The sequence below is a fragment of the Bicyclus anynana genome, chromosome 27, assembly GCF_947172395.1.
Source record: "Bicyclus anynana chromosome 27, ilBicAnyn1.1, whole genome shotgun sequence".
In the NCBI taxonomy this organism is placed as follows: domain Eukaryota; kingdom Metazoa; phylum Arthropoda; class Insecta; order Lepidoptera; family Nymphalidae; genus Bicyclus; species Bicyclus anynana.
The window spans coordinates 1,770,385-1,790,148 of record NC_069109.1 but is presented as its reverse complement, the minus strand read 5'-3'; the positions used below and the strand labels follow the sequence as shown (position 1 = coordinate 1,790,148).

General features: G+C 40.1%; 1 protein-coding gene across 2 annotated transcripts in view; it reads left to right on the top strand.

Annotated features, from left to right (window-relative positions):
• LOC112056365 (zinc finger protein 493) overlaps window positions 1-17,767 on the top strand; it is a 28,274-nt gene extending 10,507 nt beyond the window's left edge. The window contains exons 7-16 of one of the 2 annotated variants that reach the window (XM_052890349.1): window positions 663-1,126; window positions 1,541-1,757; window positions 2,620-2,750; window positions 4,031-4,105; window positions 4,721-4,859; window positions 6,337-6,446; window positions 11,503-11,641; window positions 12,701-12,832; window positions 14,129-14,329; window positions 17,587-17,767. In XM_052890349.1, coding sequence (XP_052746309.1) covers window positions 663-1,126; window positions 1,541-1,757; window positions 2,620-2,750; window positions 4,031-4,105; window positions 4,721-4,859; window positions 6,337-6,446; window positions 11,503-11,641; window positions 12,701-12,832; window positions 14,129-14,329; window positions 17,587-17,766 — 1,788 coding nt within the window. In that variant the 3' untranslated portion in view covers window position 17,767. The remainder of the gene's footprint in view (window positions 1-662; window positions 1,127-1,540; window positions 1,758-2,619; window positions 2,751-4,030; window positions 4,106-4,720; window positions 4,860-6,336; window positions 6,447-11,502; window positions 11,642-12,700; window positions 12,833-14,128; window positions 14,330-17,586) is intronic. The other variant, XM_052890350.1, reaches the window with a different exon arrangement.
• Window positions 17,768-19,764: the final 1,997 nt, after the last annotated feature.

Below are 19,764 nucleotides of genomic sequence, written 5' to 3'. Positions count from 1 at the left end.
AAAACTTAATAAATAGGGTATAGAAACACATAAAAAAAATATGTTTGCTCTCAGAAATTTCTATAGATTTATTATTTAATTGTTATATTTAATTATTATCTGTACTTATTTATGTATATTTTAAGTAGTAAAGGTAGTCACATCATGCATAAAGTGTAGGTCGTACTAACAATTAAAAATTTAGTGTTAAAAAAAAGTTAAAAAATTAATTAACATAAATTTACACAAATTAAAAACAGAGAAAGAGAAATAAAACAACAATATACACTAGGAATTAACATATATACAGATAAGGGCAAATCACAAGCAACACAGCGTCTTCGCCGGCGAAGACGAGGTCCCCGATATCTAACGTCACCCGGACGTGGGTTTTCTAACTCACGATCTCGGGGGCGTCCGGACTGATTCACTCAGGTCACGGTTACACCCTCCCGAATGGCCCTCTAAGCCGAGGTCCGAGTCTCATAGGAGACGCCCTTAGGGAGTCTTTCCGTCCTCTAACTTTATTTCAGCCTTCGGGTCTCATCAGGCGATGCTTCTGCGCTCGCCCAAACCCCCCGGTGACGCCTTAGTGGTCTCACATGGAGCCATCGGCACTTACTCAAAAAAGCATCTTCGATTTACATAAAAAAGTTCAATTTATAAAATTATTTTTTCCACAGATAACTATAAGAGACATTAAATCAATAAGCCGTGCGCATCATCATCTTAAATCAAATTTGGGTCAAAAAATATATGAAACAAATGAATACGATGTAGTTTTGAACGAGCACGACACTGAGCCCGTTAAAACGGAGGAAGTCAACGATTGTAATGGAATTAATGATGATAACGGTATTAACGATAACGATGACAATGGAATAAATAACGATGATGATTTTAATAACGACAACGGAAGCAACTGTGACTTCAAATGTGAAGTCGAAGTGAAAGACGAACAAGCAAACAATGAAATATTTTTCGAAGAGTATCCAGTTTTTGATGAAAGTGATAATGTAACTTTGAGTGAAATGTATAAAAAAGATAAAGTGAAAAAGAAGAAGCAGGTAAAGAAAGTTAAGCAGACGAAAGAGAAGGTTAAAAGGAGAAAAGATGACTGTGATAATCCTTCCAGTACTATGGACAAGTAAGTAGCTTACAAAGTTTCTGTTTGGGTTGACTTCAGTAGTTCTAACATCCAACCAAATGACGTATTTCATGAAGAGAAATAGAAAAATGACAACTAATAGCAGCTCACCTGGAATTATCGCTTTAACTTTTGTTGCGTGGGGAAGTAAGAGATCAGACTGGGACTTATGTTTATTTCTCTTCACGATATATGTCATAGGTCACATGATACGCATACAGATATAATAGTTTCTATACTTTTGGTAATCAGTTTGTCTAAAATAAACTATAACGACGGACTAGTAGTAATAGTAAAGAGAATCAGTGGGGTTGGTTATAGCGGGCGTTATAGCTGTAAAACATCACTTTTACCATACTTTACCAAAAATAATATAGTTTTTAATTCATGGTTATAATGATATTTCGTGTTTAGGTACAAAAACTCCGATGTGAAGCGTAGAAAAACAACAGACAACCTAGACGAGTCTCTCTTCACAATCACTACCCTCACATACGAGGAACAAATAGCGGAAATACAGACGCGACAAAACACCGCCTCATACAAGAGCGCGCCCTACAAATGCGGCGCATGCTACCGCGGCTTCCATGTGCGGGACCGGTACGATGCGCACGTCATCCGACACAGCGAGGTGAGACATCCTTATTCATAAGCTCGTTCGCATATAACAAACGCGACTAAATACTGTGTATCATTGACGACAAAACACTCCGTTATAAGATGTGATCTACGCGGAATTCGAATAAGCATTCGACAGTGTGCTTCACGTGTTTTGGTAAAAAAGCTAAGCGTTTTAGTAATAAACGGCAACTTGCTGTGATTGATAGCTTCACACATAATAATGAAAATCGAATGCAGGCTGTTTTATATCGGAAAGTTCCAGAAGTTATGTGACTATTCCATTTGGGATCCATTATATCGACGTGCCAAAGAGCGACGAGCTCATCTCTCTGAGCTAATAGATACTATTGCGATTAACTACTCTGTGTCTACGATATAGGCGGAGAATGAGAGATGTCAGGCAGATTTGATTTTGATGCACAAACTTAGCGATCTATGAAAAAACGGCAACTTGCTGCGATGGATAGTTTCATACATAAGTAATTGCATAGGTAGAAAAAAATCCCTTCTATTCCTTAGAAGGGATTTTTTAAAAATATTGTTTGCATTTTTTTTTAATATGACGAATATTCCCTTACTCGCCAATTAGTTGGAATAGACAGAATAGGAGTGAGTACTACAACGTCCACTGGGCGGGAATGGAGCCACGGCCTCTCGGTGATGAGTCCGGCCCCTTTGGATTTTAGTTATTGAAGCTTTTTGATTATGTGACTATCCCACCTGGGGTCTCCCAGGGATCAATCCTCGGTCCCCATTTATAAAACATCTCTTCGATATTGTAAGTTGTTTCATAAACTCGTGCGACACAGCAAAGTGATCCTTGTTCATGAGCTCGTTCGTGCGACTCAATTACCCATGATGTTTGTCCACAGCAAAGCGGCGCCTACGAGTGCTTCATATGCAAGACACGGTTAAAGACTGGGCGCGCGCTACGCAAGCATCTCACCGCGCAACATACAGAGAAGTTTAGTTGTAAAGGATGTCCGTTTGTCACTAGAAACAGGTATCTGCATATTATATCTATTGTTATTATATAGTTAACAAGAAAGCCTTATACGTTCGTCAAGTCCGTCTGTCCGTCTAGCTCAGAGACTATTAATACAAGAAAGTTTTCTTTTAGCATTAGCATGTACAATACGCCAGCCACACACGATCAAGTCTATCGTTAAGTCTGCAGGGATGGGGGCAATGAACAAAGATATCGATGCATGATTAGTATCGATATGTTTTCAATAAAACTTCTTTAAGCACGCTTGGCTTTACAGCTCTACGGATTAATATGACACCTAACTCGAATAATGTTTGTCCTGTTGTTGTATTGATGTGTTTGGTAGCCAAGTGTCAAGTTAATGCGCACGCTTTATAAGTGTAATTGGGCGATGTTTGCTGCCATCTACAGGCACAGTGAAACAGTATTTGTTATTTCAAACTACCGATAGATGGCGTTCTTGCAGAACTTTGAAACAATCCCTTTGTTTACAAGTACCTGTTGCGATGCAGTTACGTCTAAGGATTATTATAGATGGCTCTTTTTTGTTTTATTTTGAAAGAATTTTTACTTATATCGTGTGGTTTATAGTTCACATACTACTTTTTTTTATTCCTCACAAGTTAGCCCTTGACTACAATCACACCTGATGGTAAGTGATGATGCAATCTAAGAGGAACATTTCGGTTTCTACACGACATCATACCTACACTAAATCGCTTGGCGGTACGTCTTTGCCGGTAGGGTGGTAACTAGCCACGACCTCCCACCAGCTAGACCAATTAAGAAAACCTCAATCAACCCAGCCGAGAATCGAACCCAGGACCTCCGTCTTGTAAATCCACCGCGCATACCACACCAAAGAAGCCGTCAAATACCTCGTGAACCAAAGCCACCAACGACTGAACGAGGCAGTTGTCGTCATCAACCCATATTCGGCTCACTGCTGAGCTCGAGTCTCCTCTCAGAATGAGAGGGGTTAGGCCAATAGTCCACCACGCTGGCCCAATGCGGATTGGCAGACTTCACACACGCAGAGAATTGAGATTTTTCTCTGGTATGCAGGTTTCCTCACGATGTTTTCCTTCACCGTTTGAGACACGTGATATTTAATTTCTTAAAATGCACACAACTGAAAAGTTGGAGGTGCATGCCCCGGACCGGATTCGAACCCACGCCCTCCGGAATCGGAGGCAGAGGTCATATCCACTAGTCTATCACGGCTCCTTTTGGAACAGTTGATTTTAACTATATAAATTTGAACTCTATTCTCATAATAATACTGATTATTTCAGAGGAGTGGCGAGAGAGCACGAGAAATGGCACGCGGGAACGAAATACCAATGTCCGCACTGTCCTAGCGAGTTCGAGTAAGTGTTACAAATCATTTGTTTTTCTTTGATTGAAAATGAACTTTATCAAATCAAATCGTATATGGACACAGCCATATCGTATACGGATACGAACTAAACTGAACCTTATCTCACTATACATAAAGTTAAATTTTAGAAAGCTGACTACCTATAATGTATCATTATCCATGTCAACCTAATCTGAACCTTATAGTCTTACACACAAGGTCTAAGTTCCGTAAACTAACCATCTATATATGTAATCAGTAAAAAGATAGACGATCCGTCTTCTATATCTTTTTACTGGTTACCCATACAAATTAAACTAAACCTTATCCACCTATACATAAAGTTTAATTTCATTTGAATGACCAACTACTTATATGGACACATTAGTTATCAAACCCATAGAAACTAATGTAGACTTTATAGTCTTGAACACAAGGTCTAATTTAATTGAAATGACCACTTATTTGTAAAAATTGCGTTTCAAACCCATACAAACTATACTAAACCTTATCAACATACACAGAAGGTTCAATTTCAAATAACTGACTACCTACATTTCTCATCTTTCATGGCAACCTAATCTAAACTAAACCTTATAGTCTTACACAGAAGGTCTAATTTCAGTAAACTGACCACCTACATGGGCCACATACGTATCAAGCACGTGTCGGACTTCGTGTGCGAGCTGTGCGGCTATACGTTCGTGAGCAAGAAGGGCATAGACGTGCATAAGAAGAAAAAGCATAGACTAGCGGAGAAGAATGTGAGTTATATATTTTTTTTTAATTTATTTAAGACAAACAAACCCGGTCAAGCCTCGCTTTAACTTATGTGCACTTCAACAATCTTCCCCACCCCTAACGCCATCTTGTGTAATAGGCATCGATCTCCTATTAAAAAGTGGATGCACAATCAGCAACCAAAAAACGTCCCCACTCAATGAGTGCCAAACACATCTTCTTGGCACTCAATTCAAGTAGTCGCATTTGCAAATTCAACCTTAAACTCGATCCTTAAGATTGAATTTGGGATATTGGGACTATATTTAAAGGCCTTTATGTATAATTTTCTTTACCAATAATTCTAAACTGTCAAAGTAAAATTGTGCCAGTTTTTAAGTGAAATGTTCTACATGATGGTGCGTCCTTTTATTATAAGAGGTCGATGGTAATATATATAATATATATATAATATAATATAGTGCGGCCTGTCTGCGTAATATAAATTAAACAGTTTAACCTAACTTTTTTATTTACAAAATACACCCATATGTAAAACCAAAATACGCTCGGTTTTTTTATGTAAAAAACCATCAAAACTCTAATAGTAATTTATAATAGTAAAAAATTTACATTTTAGCACACTTTACGTTGAAAAAGCAGTGTTACAATGTCATATTTTGTATCATTGCATAATTTAAGTTTTATGACAGACACAGAACAGTGAATGATACAGAATGAGCCTTTACAAGCCGCACAGTGAAGTCGGTGAAACCCATAAATAGCAAACGTCACGGGTCTCCGTAACATCCGCATAAATTTTTCAGAATATGTATTTCAATTAACAACAATTACGTAAATTAATATCATAATAACTGACTAATAATCAATAATCACTTATAAAAAGTACTCCATCTTATTTTGTTCTGTTTTTGTGAACAGTTATTAAAATATATAAAAAAAACCAATGCCATTTTTCTTGAATAATATTGAAAATAACTCATGTGACGCTTCATATCGTACTGACTGGAGAATGTTTTACTTTTTAAATTAGTATTTGAAATGGCTGCATCACCGTTTGTTCTGTACGCTCTATCTGCCTATTATTCTTTACTCTGTGACATGCGATTAAATAAACAATTAAACAATCAGAACATAATAATATGAAATAATTAAATTAGTAACTAAAACTAAGATTTAATTGTTTAATAAGATTTAATTATAGTTATTGTCTCTCTCCGGTATTGTGTTGTGTATGAAATATGTAGGTATGTAATTTTTTTTTCTAATTCAAGCTTGCTATCTATACTAATATTATAAAGCTGAAGAGTTTGTTTGTTTGTTTGATTGAACGCGATAATCTCAGGAATTACTGGTCCGATTTGAAAAATTCTTTCAGTGTTAGATAGCCCATTTATCGAGGAAGACTATAGGCTATATATTATCCCCATATTCCTACGGGAACGGGAACCACGTGGGTGAAACAGCGTGACGTCAGCTAGTAATAAAATAATTACACAGGTCAGTTTGGATGGTCCGTACTGCGAAGTGTGCGAAGTGAAGTTCGTATCGGAGGACGCGCATTCGAGACACCTGAAGTTGTCCTCCCGACATAGCAGCGACAACGATCCGTGAGTTACAAATGTTATCCTTTTTTTAATATACTCAGAGGCACAATTATCCGCCCACTTTAGTATGACGCGAATATATTAAAGTGGGCGGATAATTGTGCCTCTGAGTATATTTAATTTATTATGAAACACGGCTAGAATTCACGTGATACAACGTCGCGTTGCAAGAACCAGCTCATGATTAAGGGCCCCGTATAGATTCGAAACTAATCGGACATACTCCAACTTTGTATCACGTGAGTTTTAGCCGTGTTTCATAATAAATTTTTAATATTTATTTATTCCGCTGTCATGTAGTATTTTAACAATAAACAGCACGAGTGCTACAATGGCTAATTACGTGCAATGGCATACAATATTTTTTTCTACGACCATGTCCATTTGATCGCGAAGATTAAATCTAAAGGGGGTGAAATAGGGGTTGAAAGTTTGTATGGAAAGTCCTTCATTTTTCAAGTTATATTTGTAAAAATTGGTAGGTAGCAGAAAAATACTAAAAATAATGTCATAATCAATATTATCAAAGTTCTATTTTATTATTTTAGGAATCAGAAGAGAAATTTGAATAAAAATAATGAAATACAAATCGTTTATAATAATAATAATAATAATAATAAATGCCGTGTGGCACCGGCAGAGCAGAATGTTGCCACCCCTACCTATCCCGAGGGTGTCGTAAGAGGCGACTAAGGGTCATCGGAGAACCAACTAACATCTTCTGGTTCTCCGCAGAGCTAGCTGGCTCGTAAAATACTAGCCTCCTCGGGGACATGAGTGGACCCCGAGTGATGTAATCACCACTCACCCCTCCCCCTAAATACTTATGATGATGGATAATAATGATGCGCGTATAGGGCCGCTACCTGGGGGTCGCCAGGGCGCGTCTGGGGCTGGCGCTGGACGTGGCAGCATGCGAGCCGCCAGCCAAACTCGTCGACTGGCACTACCACCTGTCCGGTCGGCACATCCATCATCTCCACCAGAGGGCTTGGCTCTGAGGATCCATTAGGGCCCAATCTTCAGAGCCCGCCGCTGGTGGCGTACGGCGCATGAAATGGACATGCGACATGAACAAAAATGTCATGCGCGCGTACTACAGGGCTACCTGAAACCGGACGGACTGGCTACCGAGCAGCAATGTACCGTGAGTTCTTGCTGCTTGAGCCGCACTTAACTGTCACGGAACAGAACCTAGCAGATCGAGCTCGGTTTATTCAGCGTTCTAACATCTTCAACGCGACCGAGCTCGAACGATTACGACGTGAGGCTGTTCCCGAAGTGCCAACCTCTTCTGCAGAGCAAATCGTCTCACCAGCGGCGCCTGTCCGCGAAGAGACTGAACCTATGTCCCAAGATTTGCATGCAGAGGAGGAGGACACTGAGGGAACCGTCTCCCTTGATTTAGAGCGGATGAGAAGGATCCTAGAAGAGACGATTGCCGAAATCCGTAATGCTCCTCTAGAGAATCGTCCGCGGCTCTCCCGTATTGCGCTAAATATAGCGACGCGGGATGTCATTGAGGCTGTCAACAAAATGCTGCCCCAACATCTGGCGGGCAGCACTGGTCTGGATGATACGGCTTCTATCCTTTTCGGGGCAGCCCTAGCCGTCCACCGTTTCATTGGTATCAAAACCAAGGAACCTGGACGCCCGGGGCGTTCTGTTAATAACATCAGAGCAGAACCAGCCTGGAAGAGAAGGATAGAACGCCGTATCACCCTTGCCAGAGGCCTCATTGGCAGACTGCTATGCTTCAGGTCGGGCAATAGAAGGCCAAGGATTGTGCGCTCCGTCAGAATAGCCTTTAACGGGCTCGGGGTTAGGCTGGATCAGCCGGACATAACCCTAAAACTGACGGAGCGCATCGACGACCTGAAGCAGAAAATCGCTGCATGGGGGAACCGCATACGACGATACTCGGAAAGAGTTGAGCGATTTCAGCAAAATCGTCTTTTCTCGAGTGATCAGAAAAGGTTCTACAACAGATTGGAGTGTCCTGCAGTCTGTTCTACCTCTCCACAGCCGAATCCGGCTGACCTTATCGCTTTTTGGCGAAACATATGGTCAAGAGAGGTAGAGCACGATGAGGGTCCTTGGATTTCGGCGATAGAGGAGACATGTGCCGCAATCAGGCCGATGAACCCAGTCGCCATCTCTACGGAGGATGTAGTTGGTGCAGTAAGGCGGGCCGCGAACTGGAAAAGTCCGGGGCCCGACGGACTGCATCACTACTGGCAGAAGGCGTTCTCGACTTGCCATGTCACCTTGGCTCGCCAATTCCAAGAGGCTCTCGAGCAAGGGACACTCCCGAACCTTTTCACCACCGGGATCACTCATTTAGCTCCAAAGACCACTGACACCGTAGATCCCTCAAAATACCGCCCCATCACGTGTCTTACTACCATCTATAAGACACTGACATCCGTTCTGAGCTCTAAGATAACTCGTCATGTAGACGATAATAACATCATGTCTGGGGCTCAGAACGGATGTCGGGGTGGTAGTCGTGGTACCAAGGAGCTCCTTCTCATCGACTCCGTCGCGGGCCAATTGGTCAAGCGCAACCGCCGGAATTTTGCCGCAGCCTGGATTGACTATAAAAAGGCATTCGACTCGGTGCCTCATTCGTGGCTCTTGAGGGTCCTTGAGCTGTACAAAATCGATTGTACAGTTCAAGACTTCCTCCGGTCATGTATGGGGCAATGGAGCACGATCCTTTGTCTCCATGGCGAGCGGTTGGCGACTGCCGATGACCGGATCAGGATACGCCGGGGTATCTTCCAGGGTGACTGTCTGAGTCCACTATGGTTTTGCTTGGCCTTGAATCCTCTCAGTACATTACTAGAGGGTTCGGGGACAGGCTTTCAGTTTCGGAGAGGAGGGACAAAAGTGCCTCACCTTCTCTACATGGACGACCTCAAACTGCTAACGCCCAATGCTACCCGACTGCAGGAATTACTGAATCTCACCACGGGATTCAGTAATTCCATCAGAATGGAGCTGGGACTAGACAAGTGTGCGGTCTTGCATGTGGAGAGGGGTCAGGTCACTCACACGGTCGGGATCAATCCTGACCTGCTTAACATCAAGACCCTTTCTGAAACTGAATCTTACCGGTATCTGGGCATGTCACAATCTATAGGGGTGCAAGAGGCGGACATGAAACAGTCAGTTTGCGAGGGTTTTTATCGACGTCTGACAAAGATCTGTAAAAGTTATTTGTCGGGCGCCAATAAGATTCGAGCTTATAACGGCTGGGTCATGCCTGTTCTCATGTACACCTTTGGCGTGCTCAGATGGACTCAGACCGAATTAGACATCCTGGATAGAAGGGTCCGCACGACTATGACTCTCTATCGTATGCATCACCCAAAATCGTCTGTCATGAGATTGTATGTCCCCCGAAAGTGTGGTGGTCGAGGCCTACTTAGCGCCAAGACCATGCACAATCGGGAGATATGCAGCCTCAGGACCTACTTCGAGACGAAAATGGAGTCCCCGATGCATACAGAAGTCATAGCATGTGATAAAGGACTCACCCCGCTATCCTTGGCCAACAGCGAATGGCAAAAACCAGTGGTACAGAGCATCTCTGACCGGGAGACCGTATGGAAGGGGAAGGAGCTGCACGGACGCTTTTTTAAGGCTCTTCATGAGCCCCATGTCAATAAAAAAGCGTCTGTGCAGTGGCTGCGCTTCGGTGACCTCTTTGGGGAAACCGAAGGGTTTGTCTTTGCGATACAAGATCAGGTGGTAAAGACGCGGAACTACCGAAAGTACATTCTGAAGGATGGCACTCACGACATCTGTCGAGCCTGTCGCCATCCCGGCGAGTCACTCAGACATGTGCTTTCGGGTTGTTCAGCTCTTGCCAACACTGAGTATCTGCACAGACACAACCAAGCAGCCAAAATCCTTCACCAAGAGCTTGCTCTGACGTACGGTCTCCTGGACCAGAGGTTGCCTTATTACAAGTACACACCGGTGCCAGTGCTTGAACGCGACGGAGTCCGGCTCTATTGGGACCGGTCCATTATCACGGACAGGACTATTCTTGCGAATAAGCCTGACATCGTGGTGTTGGACCGGGCACAGTCGAGGGTGTTTTTAGTGGACATCACAATTCCATATGACGAGAACCTTGTGAGAGCTGAGACAGAGAAAAAGCGTAAATATCTAGATCTGGCTCACGAGGTTACCGCCATGTGGCATGTGGAGTCCACTGAAATCATCCCCATCGTTATATCTGCCAACGGTTTGATCCCAGTCAGCCTCGCTCACCATCTGAGGCGGCTGGGGTTCCGTGGCAGTTCGCTCGCAGGCAAGATGCAAAAAGCGGTCTTGCTGGACTCGGCTAGGATAGTCCGCCGGTTTCTCCACCTGTCGCCCTGACCCCCGGCCGTTTGGTCTCCCTGCCGGGGTGAATCCTCCGCCCGGTGCATATATGTATTTATGTAATATATATTTAAGTTTATTTATTTTGTGTATTTAAGTAAGTTTATTTATTTTCCCTTTGGCTTTTTATATATATTTATTTTGTACTGGGCGTGAGAGTTTAATTCATTTGGATAATAATAATAATAATTTATTAATTTGCTTTAAACATGGGTTACAATTGTTATAAAATTAAATATACAATTAATTATTCGATCCAAACATGTGTTGCCTATAGGCGTGCAAAATATTTATGAAATGTGTCAATGGAACAATACCTAAATTACAAAAGCTACAAAATTACAAAACAAAAAAAACAATTTAAGAGAAAATTATGTCAATTTTTTTTTTAAATGTCAATTATTACAATTAGTCAAAATTTTAGTTGAAAATAGTCTTTATAGTTATATATGTTTGCATTAATTAATTTATTAAATATATAATTTTTGAATTCATTCAATGTCATATCTTTGACCTTTTCGGGTAAATAGTTAAATTTTTTTTACCGTCATACAATACACATATATATTTACACACACACAAACACACACACACACACACACACACACCCCCCACCACTATCCCATGACAATATCATATTTAATATTTGTTTGTGTTCCAGTAATCGCATACGCAACGACTCGCAAAGTATGAACACGGAGAAGAACGGGCGCGTCATGAGGAAGATAGAGAGGCGGCCCACCATTCACCCGCGGACCAGCATGGCGGGCCCCGACGGCGCTCCGGTCACTTGCGAACAGGTTAGCGTTTGATTTCAATACTTGGATTTTATCATCACTTTCAAAGTCACAGTCGAAAGTCCAAATTCATTTATTTCAATTGAAATTTTGACGTCATCCGTGGCGCAGTGGTATGCGGACGGTAGACGGAGGTCCTGGGTTCGATCCCCGACTGAGCTGATTGAGGTTTTCTTAGTCTTCTTAGTTAGTTTTCTTAGGTCGGCCGTGGCTAGTTATTACTGTTACTAGATTTAGCGTTCCGGTACGATGTCGTGTAGAAACTGAAAGGGGTATGGATGTGTCAGCTCCAACGAATGAATGGAGTTTACTCTTTCAGATCGACTGTATAAATAGTGTATGTTGTGCAGCATACACTATGTACGTCTCAATACCTACGCCTGAAATGTGAAAGTAGCCTGTCAATATATATATAACAGTATAGTATATGTAAGACAAAATATTAATTTGTACAAACGAAAAGGAGATCTAAACCCACGTCTTACTAGACACGGGCATAAGTTAGTTATTTCTGCATATCGTCTCCAAAGAGTTAAAAAATCTTTTGTGGGTTTGGGTGTACTCTTCTATAACATGATCCCCAAGACCTGCCAATGCATAGCTTTAAGCAATGTGTTAAAAAACATTTACTTAATCGAGGTTACTACAACATTGATGAGTTCCTTAATGATAAAGATGCTTGGAGGCCATTGGATCAGCTTCCACCTTCACACAAGAAGTAAAACTATAAGAAATTGTAATTTAATTGTTATCAATTGTAAATTGTAATACTGTATGACTTTTTCAAAAGAGCAACTGTTGAGTTTCTTGCCGGTATCTTCTCAGCAGAACCTGCCTTCCGAACCGGTGGTAGAATCTTTACAAATAGTCAACTGACGTGTCAAAAGTGCTTGTAAACTGAGCCTACTTGAAATAAATGAATTTTGAATTTGAATTTGAAAGGTGCGCAACCGAGGTGCAGCAGTTCATCGAATTTCACTGCCCATATTTTTTTCATACCGGGGGCTTTATAAGAAGTTATATGAAGGAATAAACTAAAAAAAAAAAACTTGTCTTTTCCAGTGCGGGCTGCAGCTGCGCGACCTGCGCCTGTACGCGCAGCACTTCCGGCGCGCGCACCCCGACAAGAACCGCACCAAGTACCCCGCCATGAAGACGCCGTGCATGTGCGAGCAGTGCGGGCGGATATTCCAGGTTAATCATCTTCATCATCATCATCATCATCATCGTCATCGTCATGGTCATCTTCATCGTCATCGTCATCATCAACATCATCATCATCGTCGTCATCATCATCATAATCATCATCATCATCATCATCATCGTCATCGTCATCATCATCGTATTAATCATCATCATCATCATCGTCGTCATCATCATCATCATCGTCATGTCATCATTATCATCATCATCATCCATCATCATCATCGTCATCATCATCATCATCATCATCGTCATGTCATCATCATGTCATCATCATCATCATCATCATCATTATCATTATCATCATCATCATCATCATCGTCATCGTTATCATCATAATCCATCATCATCATCATCATCGTCATCATCATCATCATCGTATTAATCATCATCATCATCGTCGTCGTCATCATCATCATCATCGTCATGTCATCATTATCATCATCGTCATGTCATCATTATCATCATCATCATCGTCATCATCATCATCCATCATCATCATCGTCATCATCATCATCATCATCATCGTCGTCATCATCATCATCATCATCATCATCATCATTATCATTATCATCATCATCATCATCATCGTCATCGTCATCATCATAATCCATCATCATCATCATCATCGTCATCATCATCATCCATCATCATCATCGTCATCATCATCATCATCATCATCATCGTCGTCATCATCATCATCATTATCATTATCATCATCATCATCATCATCGTCATCGTCATCATCATAATCCATCATCATCATCATCATCGTCATCATCATCATCATCGTATTAATCATCATCATCATCGTCGTCGTCATCATCATCATCATCATCATGTCATCATCATCATCATCATCATCATCGTCATCATCATCATCATCATCGTATTAATCATCATCATCATCGTCGTCGTCATCATCATCATCATCGTCATGTCATCATCATCATCATTATCATCATCATCATCATTGAGTCTCCATTCATCTCATTCATCAGTCTCCATTGAGTAAAATTGTGACGTCACAAAATGGACGACGTATTTTTGACGATTGAAAATTTTGAAAATACATAATTTTTACAATTAAGTTTTATAACAAATACCTTTATTAATTATTATTGATATATTTCGGACCCTTTGTTCTATTCCACGTACTATGCGAAATTAATTTTTATTTATTTAATGTATTAAATTTAAATTAAATTTGATATGAGTCAACCCTGTTATGAGTTATATCTAAATATGTTAGCACATAGTTTCAAAAGTATGAATTCTCCTTCCCAGAGCATGGCCCTGCTGAAGGACCACATGTGGGTGCACACCGGCGAGAAGCGCTTCAAATGCGACCGCTGCGAGAAGAGCTTCACTCAGAAGACCAACCTAGTGTTCCACATGCGCGTGCACAGCGCCACGCGCCCGACCTACGAGTGCCCGCTCTGTGGGAAGCACTTCGCCTTCTTCAACAACAGGCGGCGACACATGTTTGTAAGATGACCTTTGTTACAACAACAATTGTCACACAGAGACAACATGACTGACTAGCGTAAGTTAGGCTCGGGAGAATGCAAGAATCCATTATAATCTTTTTTATAGTAAGGCTATAGTTCCCTTTTAGAATTTCTTTTAGGGCCCAGTATTTCTTCCAAGCCGTACTTATTCGTCTGTCTATTTCGTTTTCATTACTGTTTGGATCGAAAGACACAGATTTACCTAGGTAAACATATTCATCCACGTAATCTATTGGTCTTTCCTCTACTGTAATTGGTTTCCTATGGCTGTTTGTCATTATCTTAGTTTTGGATGCGTTCATGTGCAAGCCGATCTTTTTACTTTCTGAGTTTAATCCTTGGAGCATTGCTTCTAGACTTTTCGCGGATTCGCTAAAAAGAACAATGTCATCTGCGAACCTTAGGTGTGTTAAGTTTCTATTTAATATCCATATGCCATTATTCTTCCAATCAATCTTTTTGAAAATGTCTTGAAGTACAGCTATGAATAGCTTTGGGGACAGCGGGTCTCCCTGCCGTACGCCTCTTTCAATTGCGAACTCCTCCGCTAGTTTTTCCAGTTTTACTCTGCTTACACTTTTAGAATAGATGTTTTTAATGACATTTATATATGTTTCATTTATGACATTGTTTCTTAGAGCTGTCCAAATAGATGGGTGTACTATGCTATCAAACGCTTTGGAGTAGTCCACAAAAGCTATGTACAGCGGTTTATTGAATTCTTTGAATTTCTCTATTACTTGTTCTAAGGTATGTATATGGTCTATCGTTGAGTAGTGTGGACGAAAACCCGCTTGTTCTATTGGCTGATTACTGTCAATATCTGGTGCTATTCTTCTCAAGATGATTGATGAAAAGAGTTTATATATTGTTGATAGCAAGCTGATAGGCCTATAATTTCCGATGTCACGTGGGTTTCCTTTTTTATATAATAATATTATGTTAGATTTGCTCCATTGTGATGGTACTTGCTCTTTTTCCAGAACTAAGTTGAAGAAGACCGCCAGATATGGGGCTAGAATTGTCGCTCCGACTTTTATGGCTTCGTTTGTGATGTTATCATCTCCTGGGCTCTTCTCAGATTTTAGTCGTTTGATTTGAGTCATTATTTCTCCTTCCGTTATTGGATCTAATGGAGTTTCTCCTGCATTGTCTCCAGTTGTATTATCATTATTATCATTTTCGGCATCCTGTGGTGGACCTTTATAAAGAGAAGTATAAAACGCTGTGGCACATTTTATTATATCTTCCCTATTTTTGTTTTCGCCCATGTCACTATTCAAGCTTTGTATCCAATTCTTGTGTGTAGATAGTTCTTTGAAAGCTCTTTTTGAACTTCGGAAAGTAGACATGTTTTTCTCTATTATTTCTGTTCTATGGTTGGCATAATCACGTTTGATTGATCTGTTGGATTGTTTGAACAGCATTTTCAGTTCCTCTCTCATTTCTTTAGACTTTTTCTTCGTAAACATAAGTTCAGTTCTTCTACAGATCAAGTTTTGTGAGTCTTCACTAATGATCTTTTCTCTGTGCATGTTACTTACTTTTTCATCACTTTTGAGACTTTTTGTAATTGCATCTTCCAGTTTGTCACTAAAGGATTGTACAGTCTTGTTTTCCTTTACAAATTCTTGCAACCTTGGTAGGATCTTTTTCAAGTTCTCTAAATAACTGCTTTTTTCTTTTGTGCTCTTCAATTTGTTGGGCACGGATTTAAATGATCTTCTGTTAAGTTTAGGTTTTTGAATTTTTATTGTGCTTCTTACAATCCTGTGATCAGACGGAAAGCTTATTTTGTTCAGAACTTCTACATTTGTTACAGTATTTGGGTTGGGGCTCATTATAAAGTCAATTTCGTTTTTTGTTTTATGATCTGGTGATATCCATGTCCACCTTCTGGAAGGTTTCTTCTTAAAGTATGTATTCATCACTGCCAAGTTGTTCTCTTGTGCATATTGTATTAGGCGTTCGCCTCTGGCGTTCCGTGTGCCATAACCATATTTGCCCATTATAAAAATTTCGTGTGGTTGAGGTTGTCCGATTTTGGCATTGAAATCGCCGATGATTAGCCTGTTTTTATCAGCCAATTCTTGCGCTTCTGTTAAGTCATTGTAGAATTTTGTGATTTCTTCTTCACATGCACTTTCGGTAGGAGAATACACTTGAATTAATGATAGTGGACCCTCCTTGAAGTTTAGTTTTAGTAAGGCGACTCTCTCTGAAATACCCAGAAATCCTACTATGTTGCCTTTTAATGATTTCTTTATAAGGAAGCCTACGCCATTAAGTCCCTTTGTTTCTCCTATATAACAAAGTAAGTGGTTTTTATGTTCTTCGATGGTGTATCCTACCTTTTTAACTTCTGCGAGTCCTATGATATCCCATTTTATTTTCTCTATAGCGTAATTTAATTCTAAAATTCTTACTTTATTTGAGAGGGATCTCACATTGTATGTGCATATTCTAAGACCTTCTTCGTTGATGTTTGTGTAACTGAGGTTATATTTATTGCGTTTATTTAAATTGTTTTCTTTTGATTTATTTGATGAAGGGTAGTGGTCATCTGGCCCCACGGTGACCAGCCGGCTTGGGGTGAATGGTTCAGAGTTTGATGTTAATAATGTTGTGGTAGTTGTTTTAATTTTATTCCGAGTGCCGGTGGTCGTTGCTAGTTTTTTGAGGTTTCGGATAGAGAGGCTGATCTACCACGTTCCACATATTTAAGAATATTTGGTTTTATAACTTCTTTTGAGACAATCTTGGCAAGTGGTGGTAATGAGGTTTCTTTGGAGTTCAATTTCTTTTGGCTAGATGACTTTGGTGAGCTTGATTCTTCCCTCTTTCTTTTATCTCTATTTTTATCTGTTGGTTTCTTCACTATCAGTTTGTCATATTTGAGAAAAGCACAGTATAGACCTTGAGGGACCCCAATTTTTACGACAGGCTCTGTCTATCTCAATCATAATGAAAACTAGGAGTGTCCGCTCTGTGGGAAGCATTTCACTTTCTTCAACAACAGGCGACACATGTTTGTAAGATGACCTTTGTTACAACAACACTTGCAATTTTTTCGTTTTTTTAGGTACTTTCTCTGTGTCTACATTATTTCTGTCTAATCACGACAATCCCTGTCTGTCTCAATGAAGACCAACCTGGTGTTCCACATGCAGGCCGTCGAAGGGCTAGATTGGTGACCAGTGTATCTGTGACTCATGTAACGCTGTGTCGTTGCAGATCCACACGGGGCTGAAGCCGTTCAAGTGCGACACGTGCGGCAAATGCTTCACGACGTCGGGCGAGCAGCGCGCTCACGTGGAGCACGTGCACCTCAAGAAGCCGTGGCCAAAGCGCGCGCGCGCCCGCCACTGCGACGACGCGTGGCAGAAGTGCGGCCTGCGACACGTTGAAGACTAACTAATACATGTACGTCATAGGCAAATCCTACTGATATTATAAACGCGAAAGTTTGTATGGATGTTTGTTACTCTATAACGCCGCTACTACTGAAGCGATTTAGCTGAAATTTGGAATGGAAATAGATTTTACTCTGGATTGACACATGGGCTACTTTTTATCCCGAAAAATCAAAAATTGATGATTTTGATGATATAAATGTTTGTTACCCTTTCACGCCTCGACTACTGAACTTAATTAGCTGAAATTTGGTATTAGGATATATTATAGCCTGGATTAACACATAGGCTACTTTTTATCCCGGAAAAATCCATGGTTCCCGAGGGATTTGTAAAAAACTAAATTCCACGCGGACAAAGTCGCGGGCGTCCGCTAGTGATTTCTATAGCGTGATTTATGACATTTTTAGCGCCATCTAGTTGTTACTAAATTACTTGCAGTCAGAACAACGCCATCTAGGTTCATGTATTGGTACTGAATCTTTGTCACGCCAAACTAAACAACGTATAGCGCCATCTAGTTATAACAAAACTAATCTAGTTTCCATTATTCATACCAAATCGTGTGTTCTATACAGAGATAGAGGCGTGGCAGAACTGCGGCCTGCAACATGTCGAAGACTCGCTATGGAGAAGCTGTGGTAGCTCAAAATGACAAGAACTCCGAGCCGTAAGTCTAGTTTATCAAAGAACAACGTTGTGGCCTAAGCGTGGCTTAAGTGCGGCTTGCTCGAAAACTAGCTATTGATATGTATGCCGTAGGGTAATCTCGTGGTCATTATGGATTGGGATCTGAGATATAGTACTCTGTACTGAAAACAAATTTCTATAGCGCGATACACGACAACGTATGGCGCCATCTAGTTGTTGTTACCAAGCAATGTTCAGTCAGAACAACGCCATCTAGTTTCAGGTACTGGATCGTTTGTTCCGAGCAACGCCATCTAGTTGCTTGTTTGCGCTTCACGCCGTCTAACACATCGTCCACAAAAAAAGATAAGCATTCGTTCAAAATGTATCTCTCCGAAACTACTGGATGAATTTAAACGTAACTTGACACTATTAGAGCAAATACTATGAAGGTTATAGGATACTTCATTTTGCGAAAATAAAAATGATGAAATTACTTTTCATCCGATTAGTTCAGAATACTTTCTTTGTAAGCAATAATCGGTGCGCAAAATCCTACTTTCTGGATTGCAAAGTTATTGTTTATAACAAGTAACTACGTAAATTTATAAGAGATTTGTCTACACTTAATAAGAAATAATATAGATTTAAGATGAATTTTTAATATAAGTATTTGAAGTGTGTATTTTTTTGATTTGCATTCGAAAGTGTGTGTCCTGTGTTTTTTATGATATAATAATAATTTAGAACTGATTTTTTTTTATAACTTTATTGATGCATTTTATTTTTTATTCATATTGAAAAATTTAATCATAATTTAAAGAAGTGTAATTGATTTTATATTGTGTAATATTTTTTTAATTATGTCTAATAATAAAAATTGATCTCATTTTATTTTTTTTAATATTATGTATGTAATGTGAATGATTTTTTTATAAATCCGATGTGTGTTGCGTAGACAGGGAAGTTAATAGACAGATAAGCGTCTATCACATTATGTAGAAAGAGACCACAGAATAGAGAATGATACAGAATGAGGCTTTACAAGCCGCGCAGTTAAACCGGTGAAACCCGTAAAATAAACAAATGTCACGCGTCTCCTTGACATCCCTATAATGTTGCCATATACAAACTTTTTTTCTATAATTTGTATTTCAAGATAACACTAACAACAATTACGTAAATAAATATCATAAACTAATAATTATTAGTTTTAGACTCGAGAATATATTAGTTTTTGAATCTGTATTTGGAATGGCTGCATCGCTGCAGTGTTCCATGCACATTATCTGCCTTTTCTTTAATCTGTGACTTATGTATGGACTTCTGAGGTTTGCTCATAGTCAAACAAGAATAAATGAATGATATA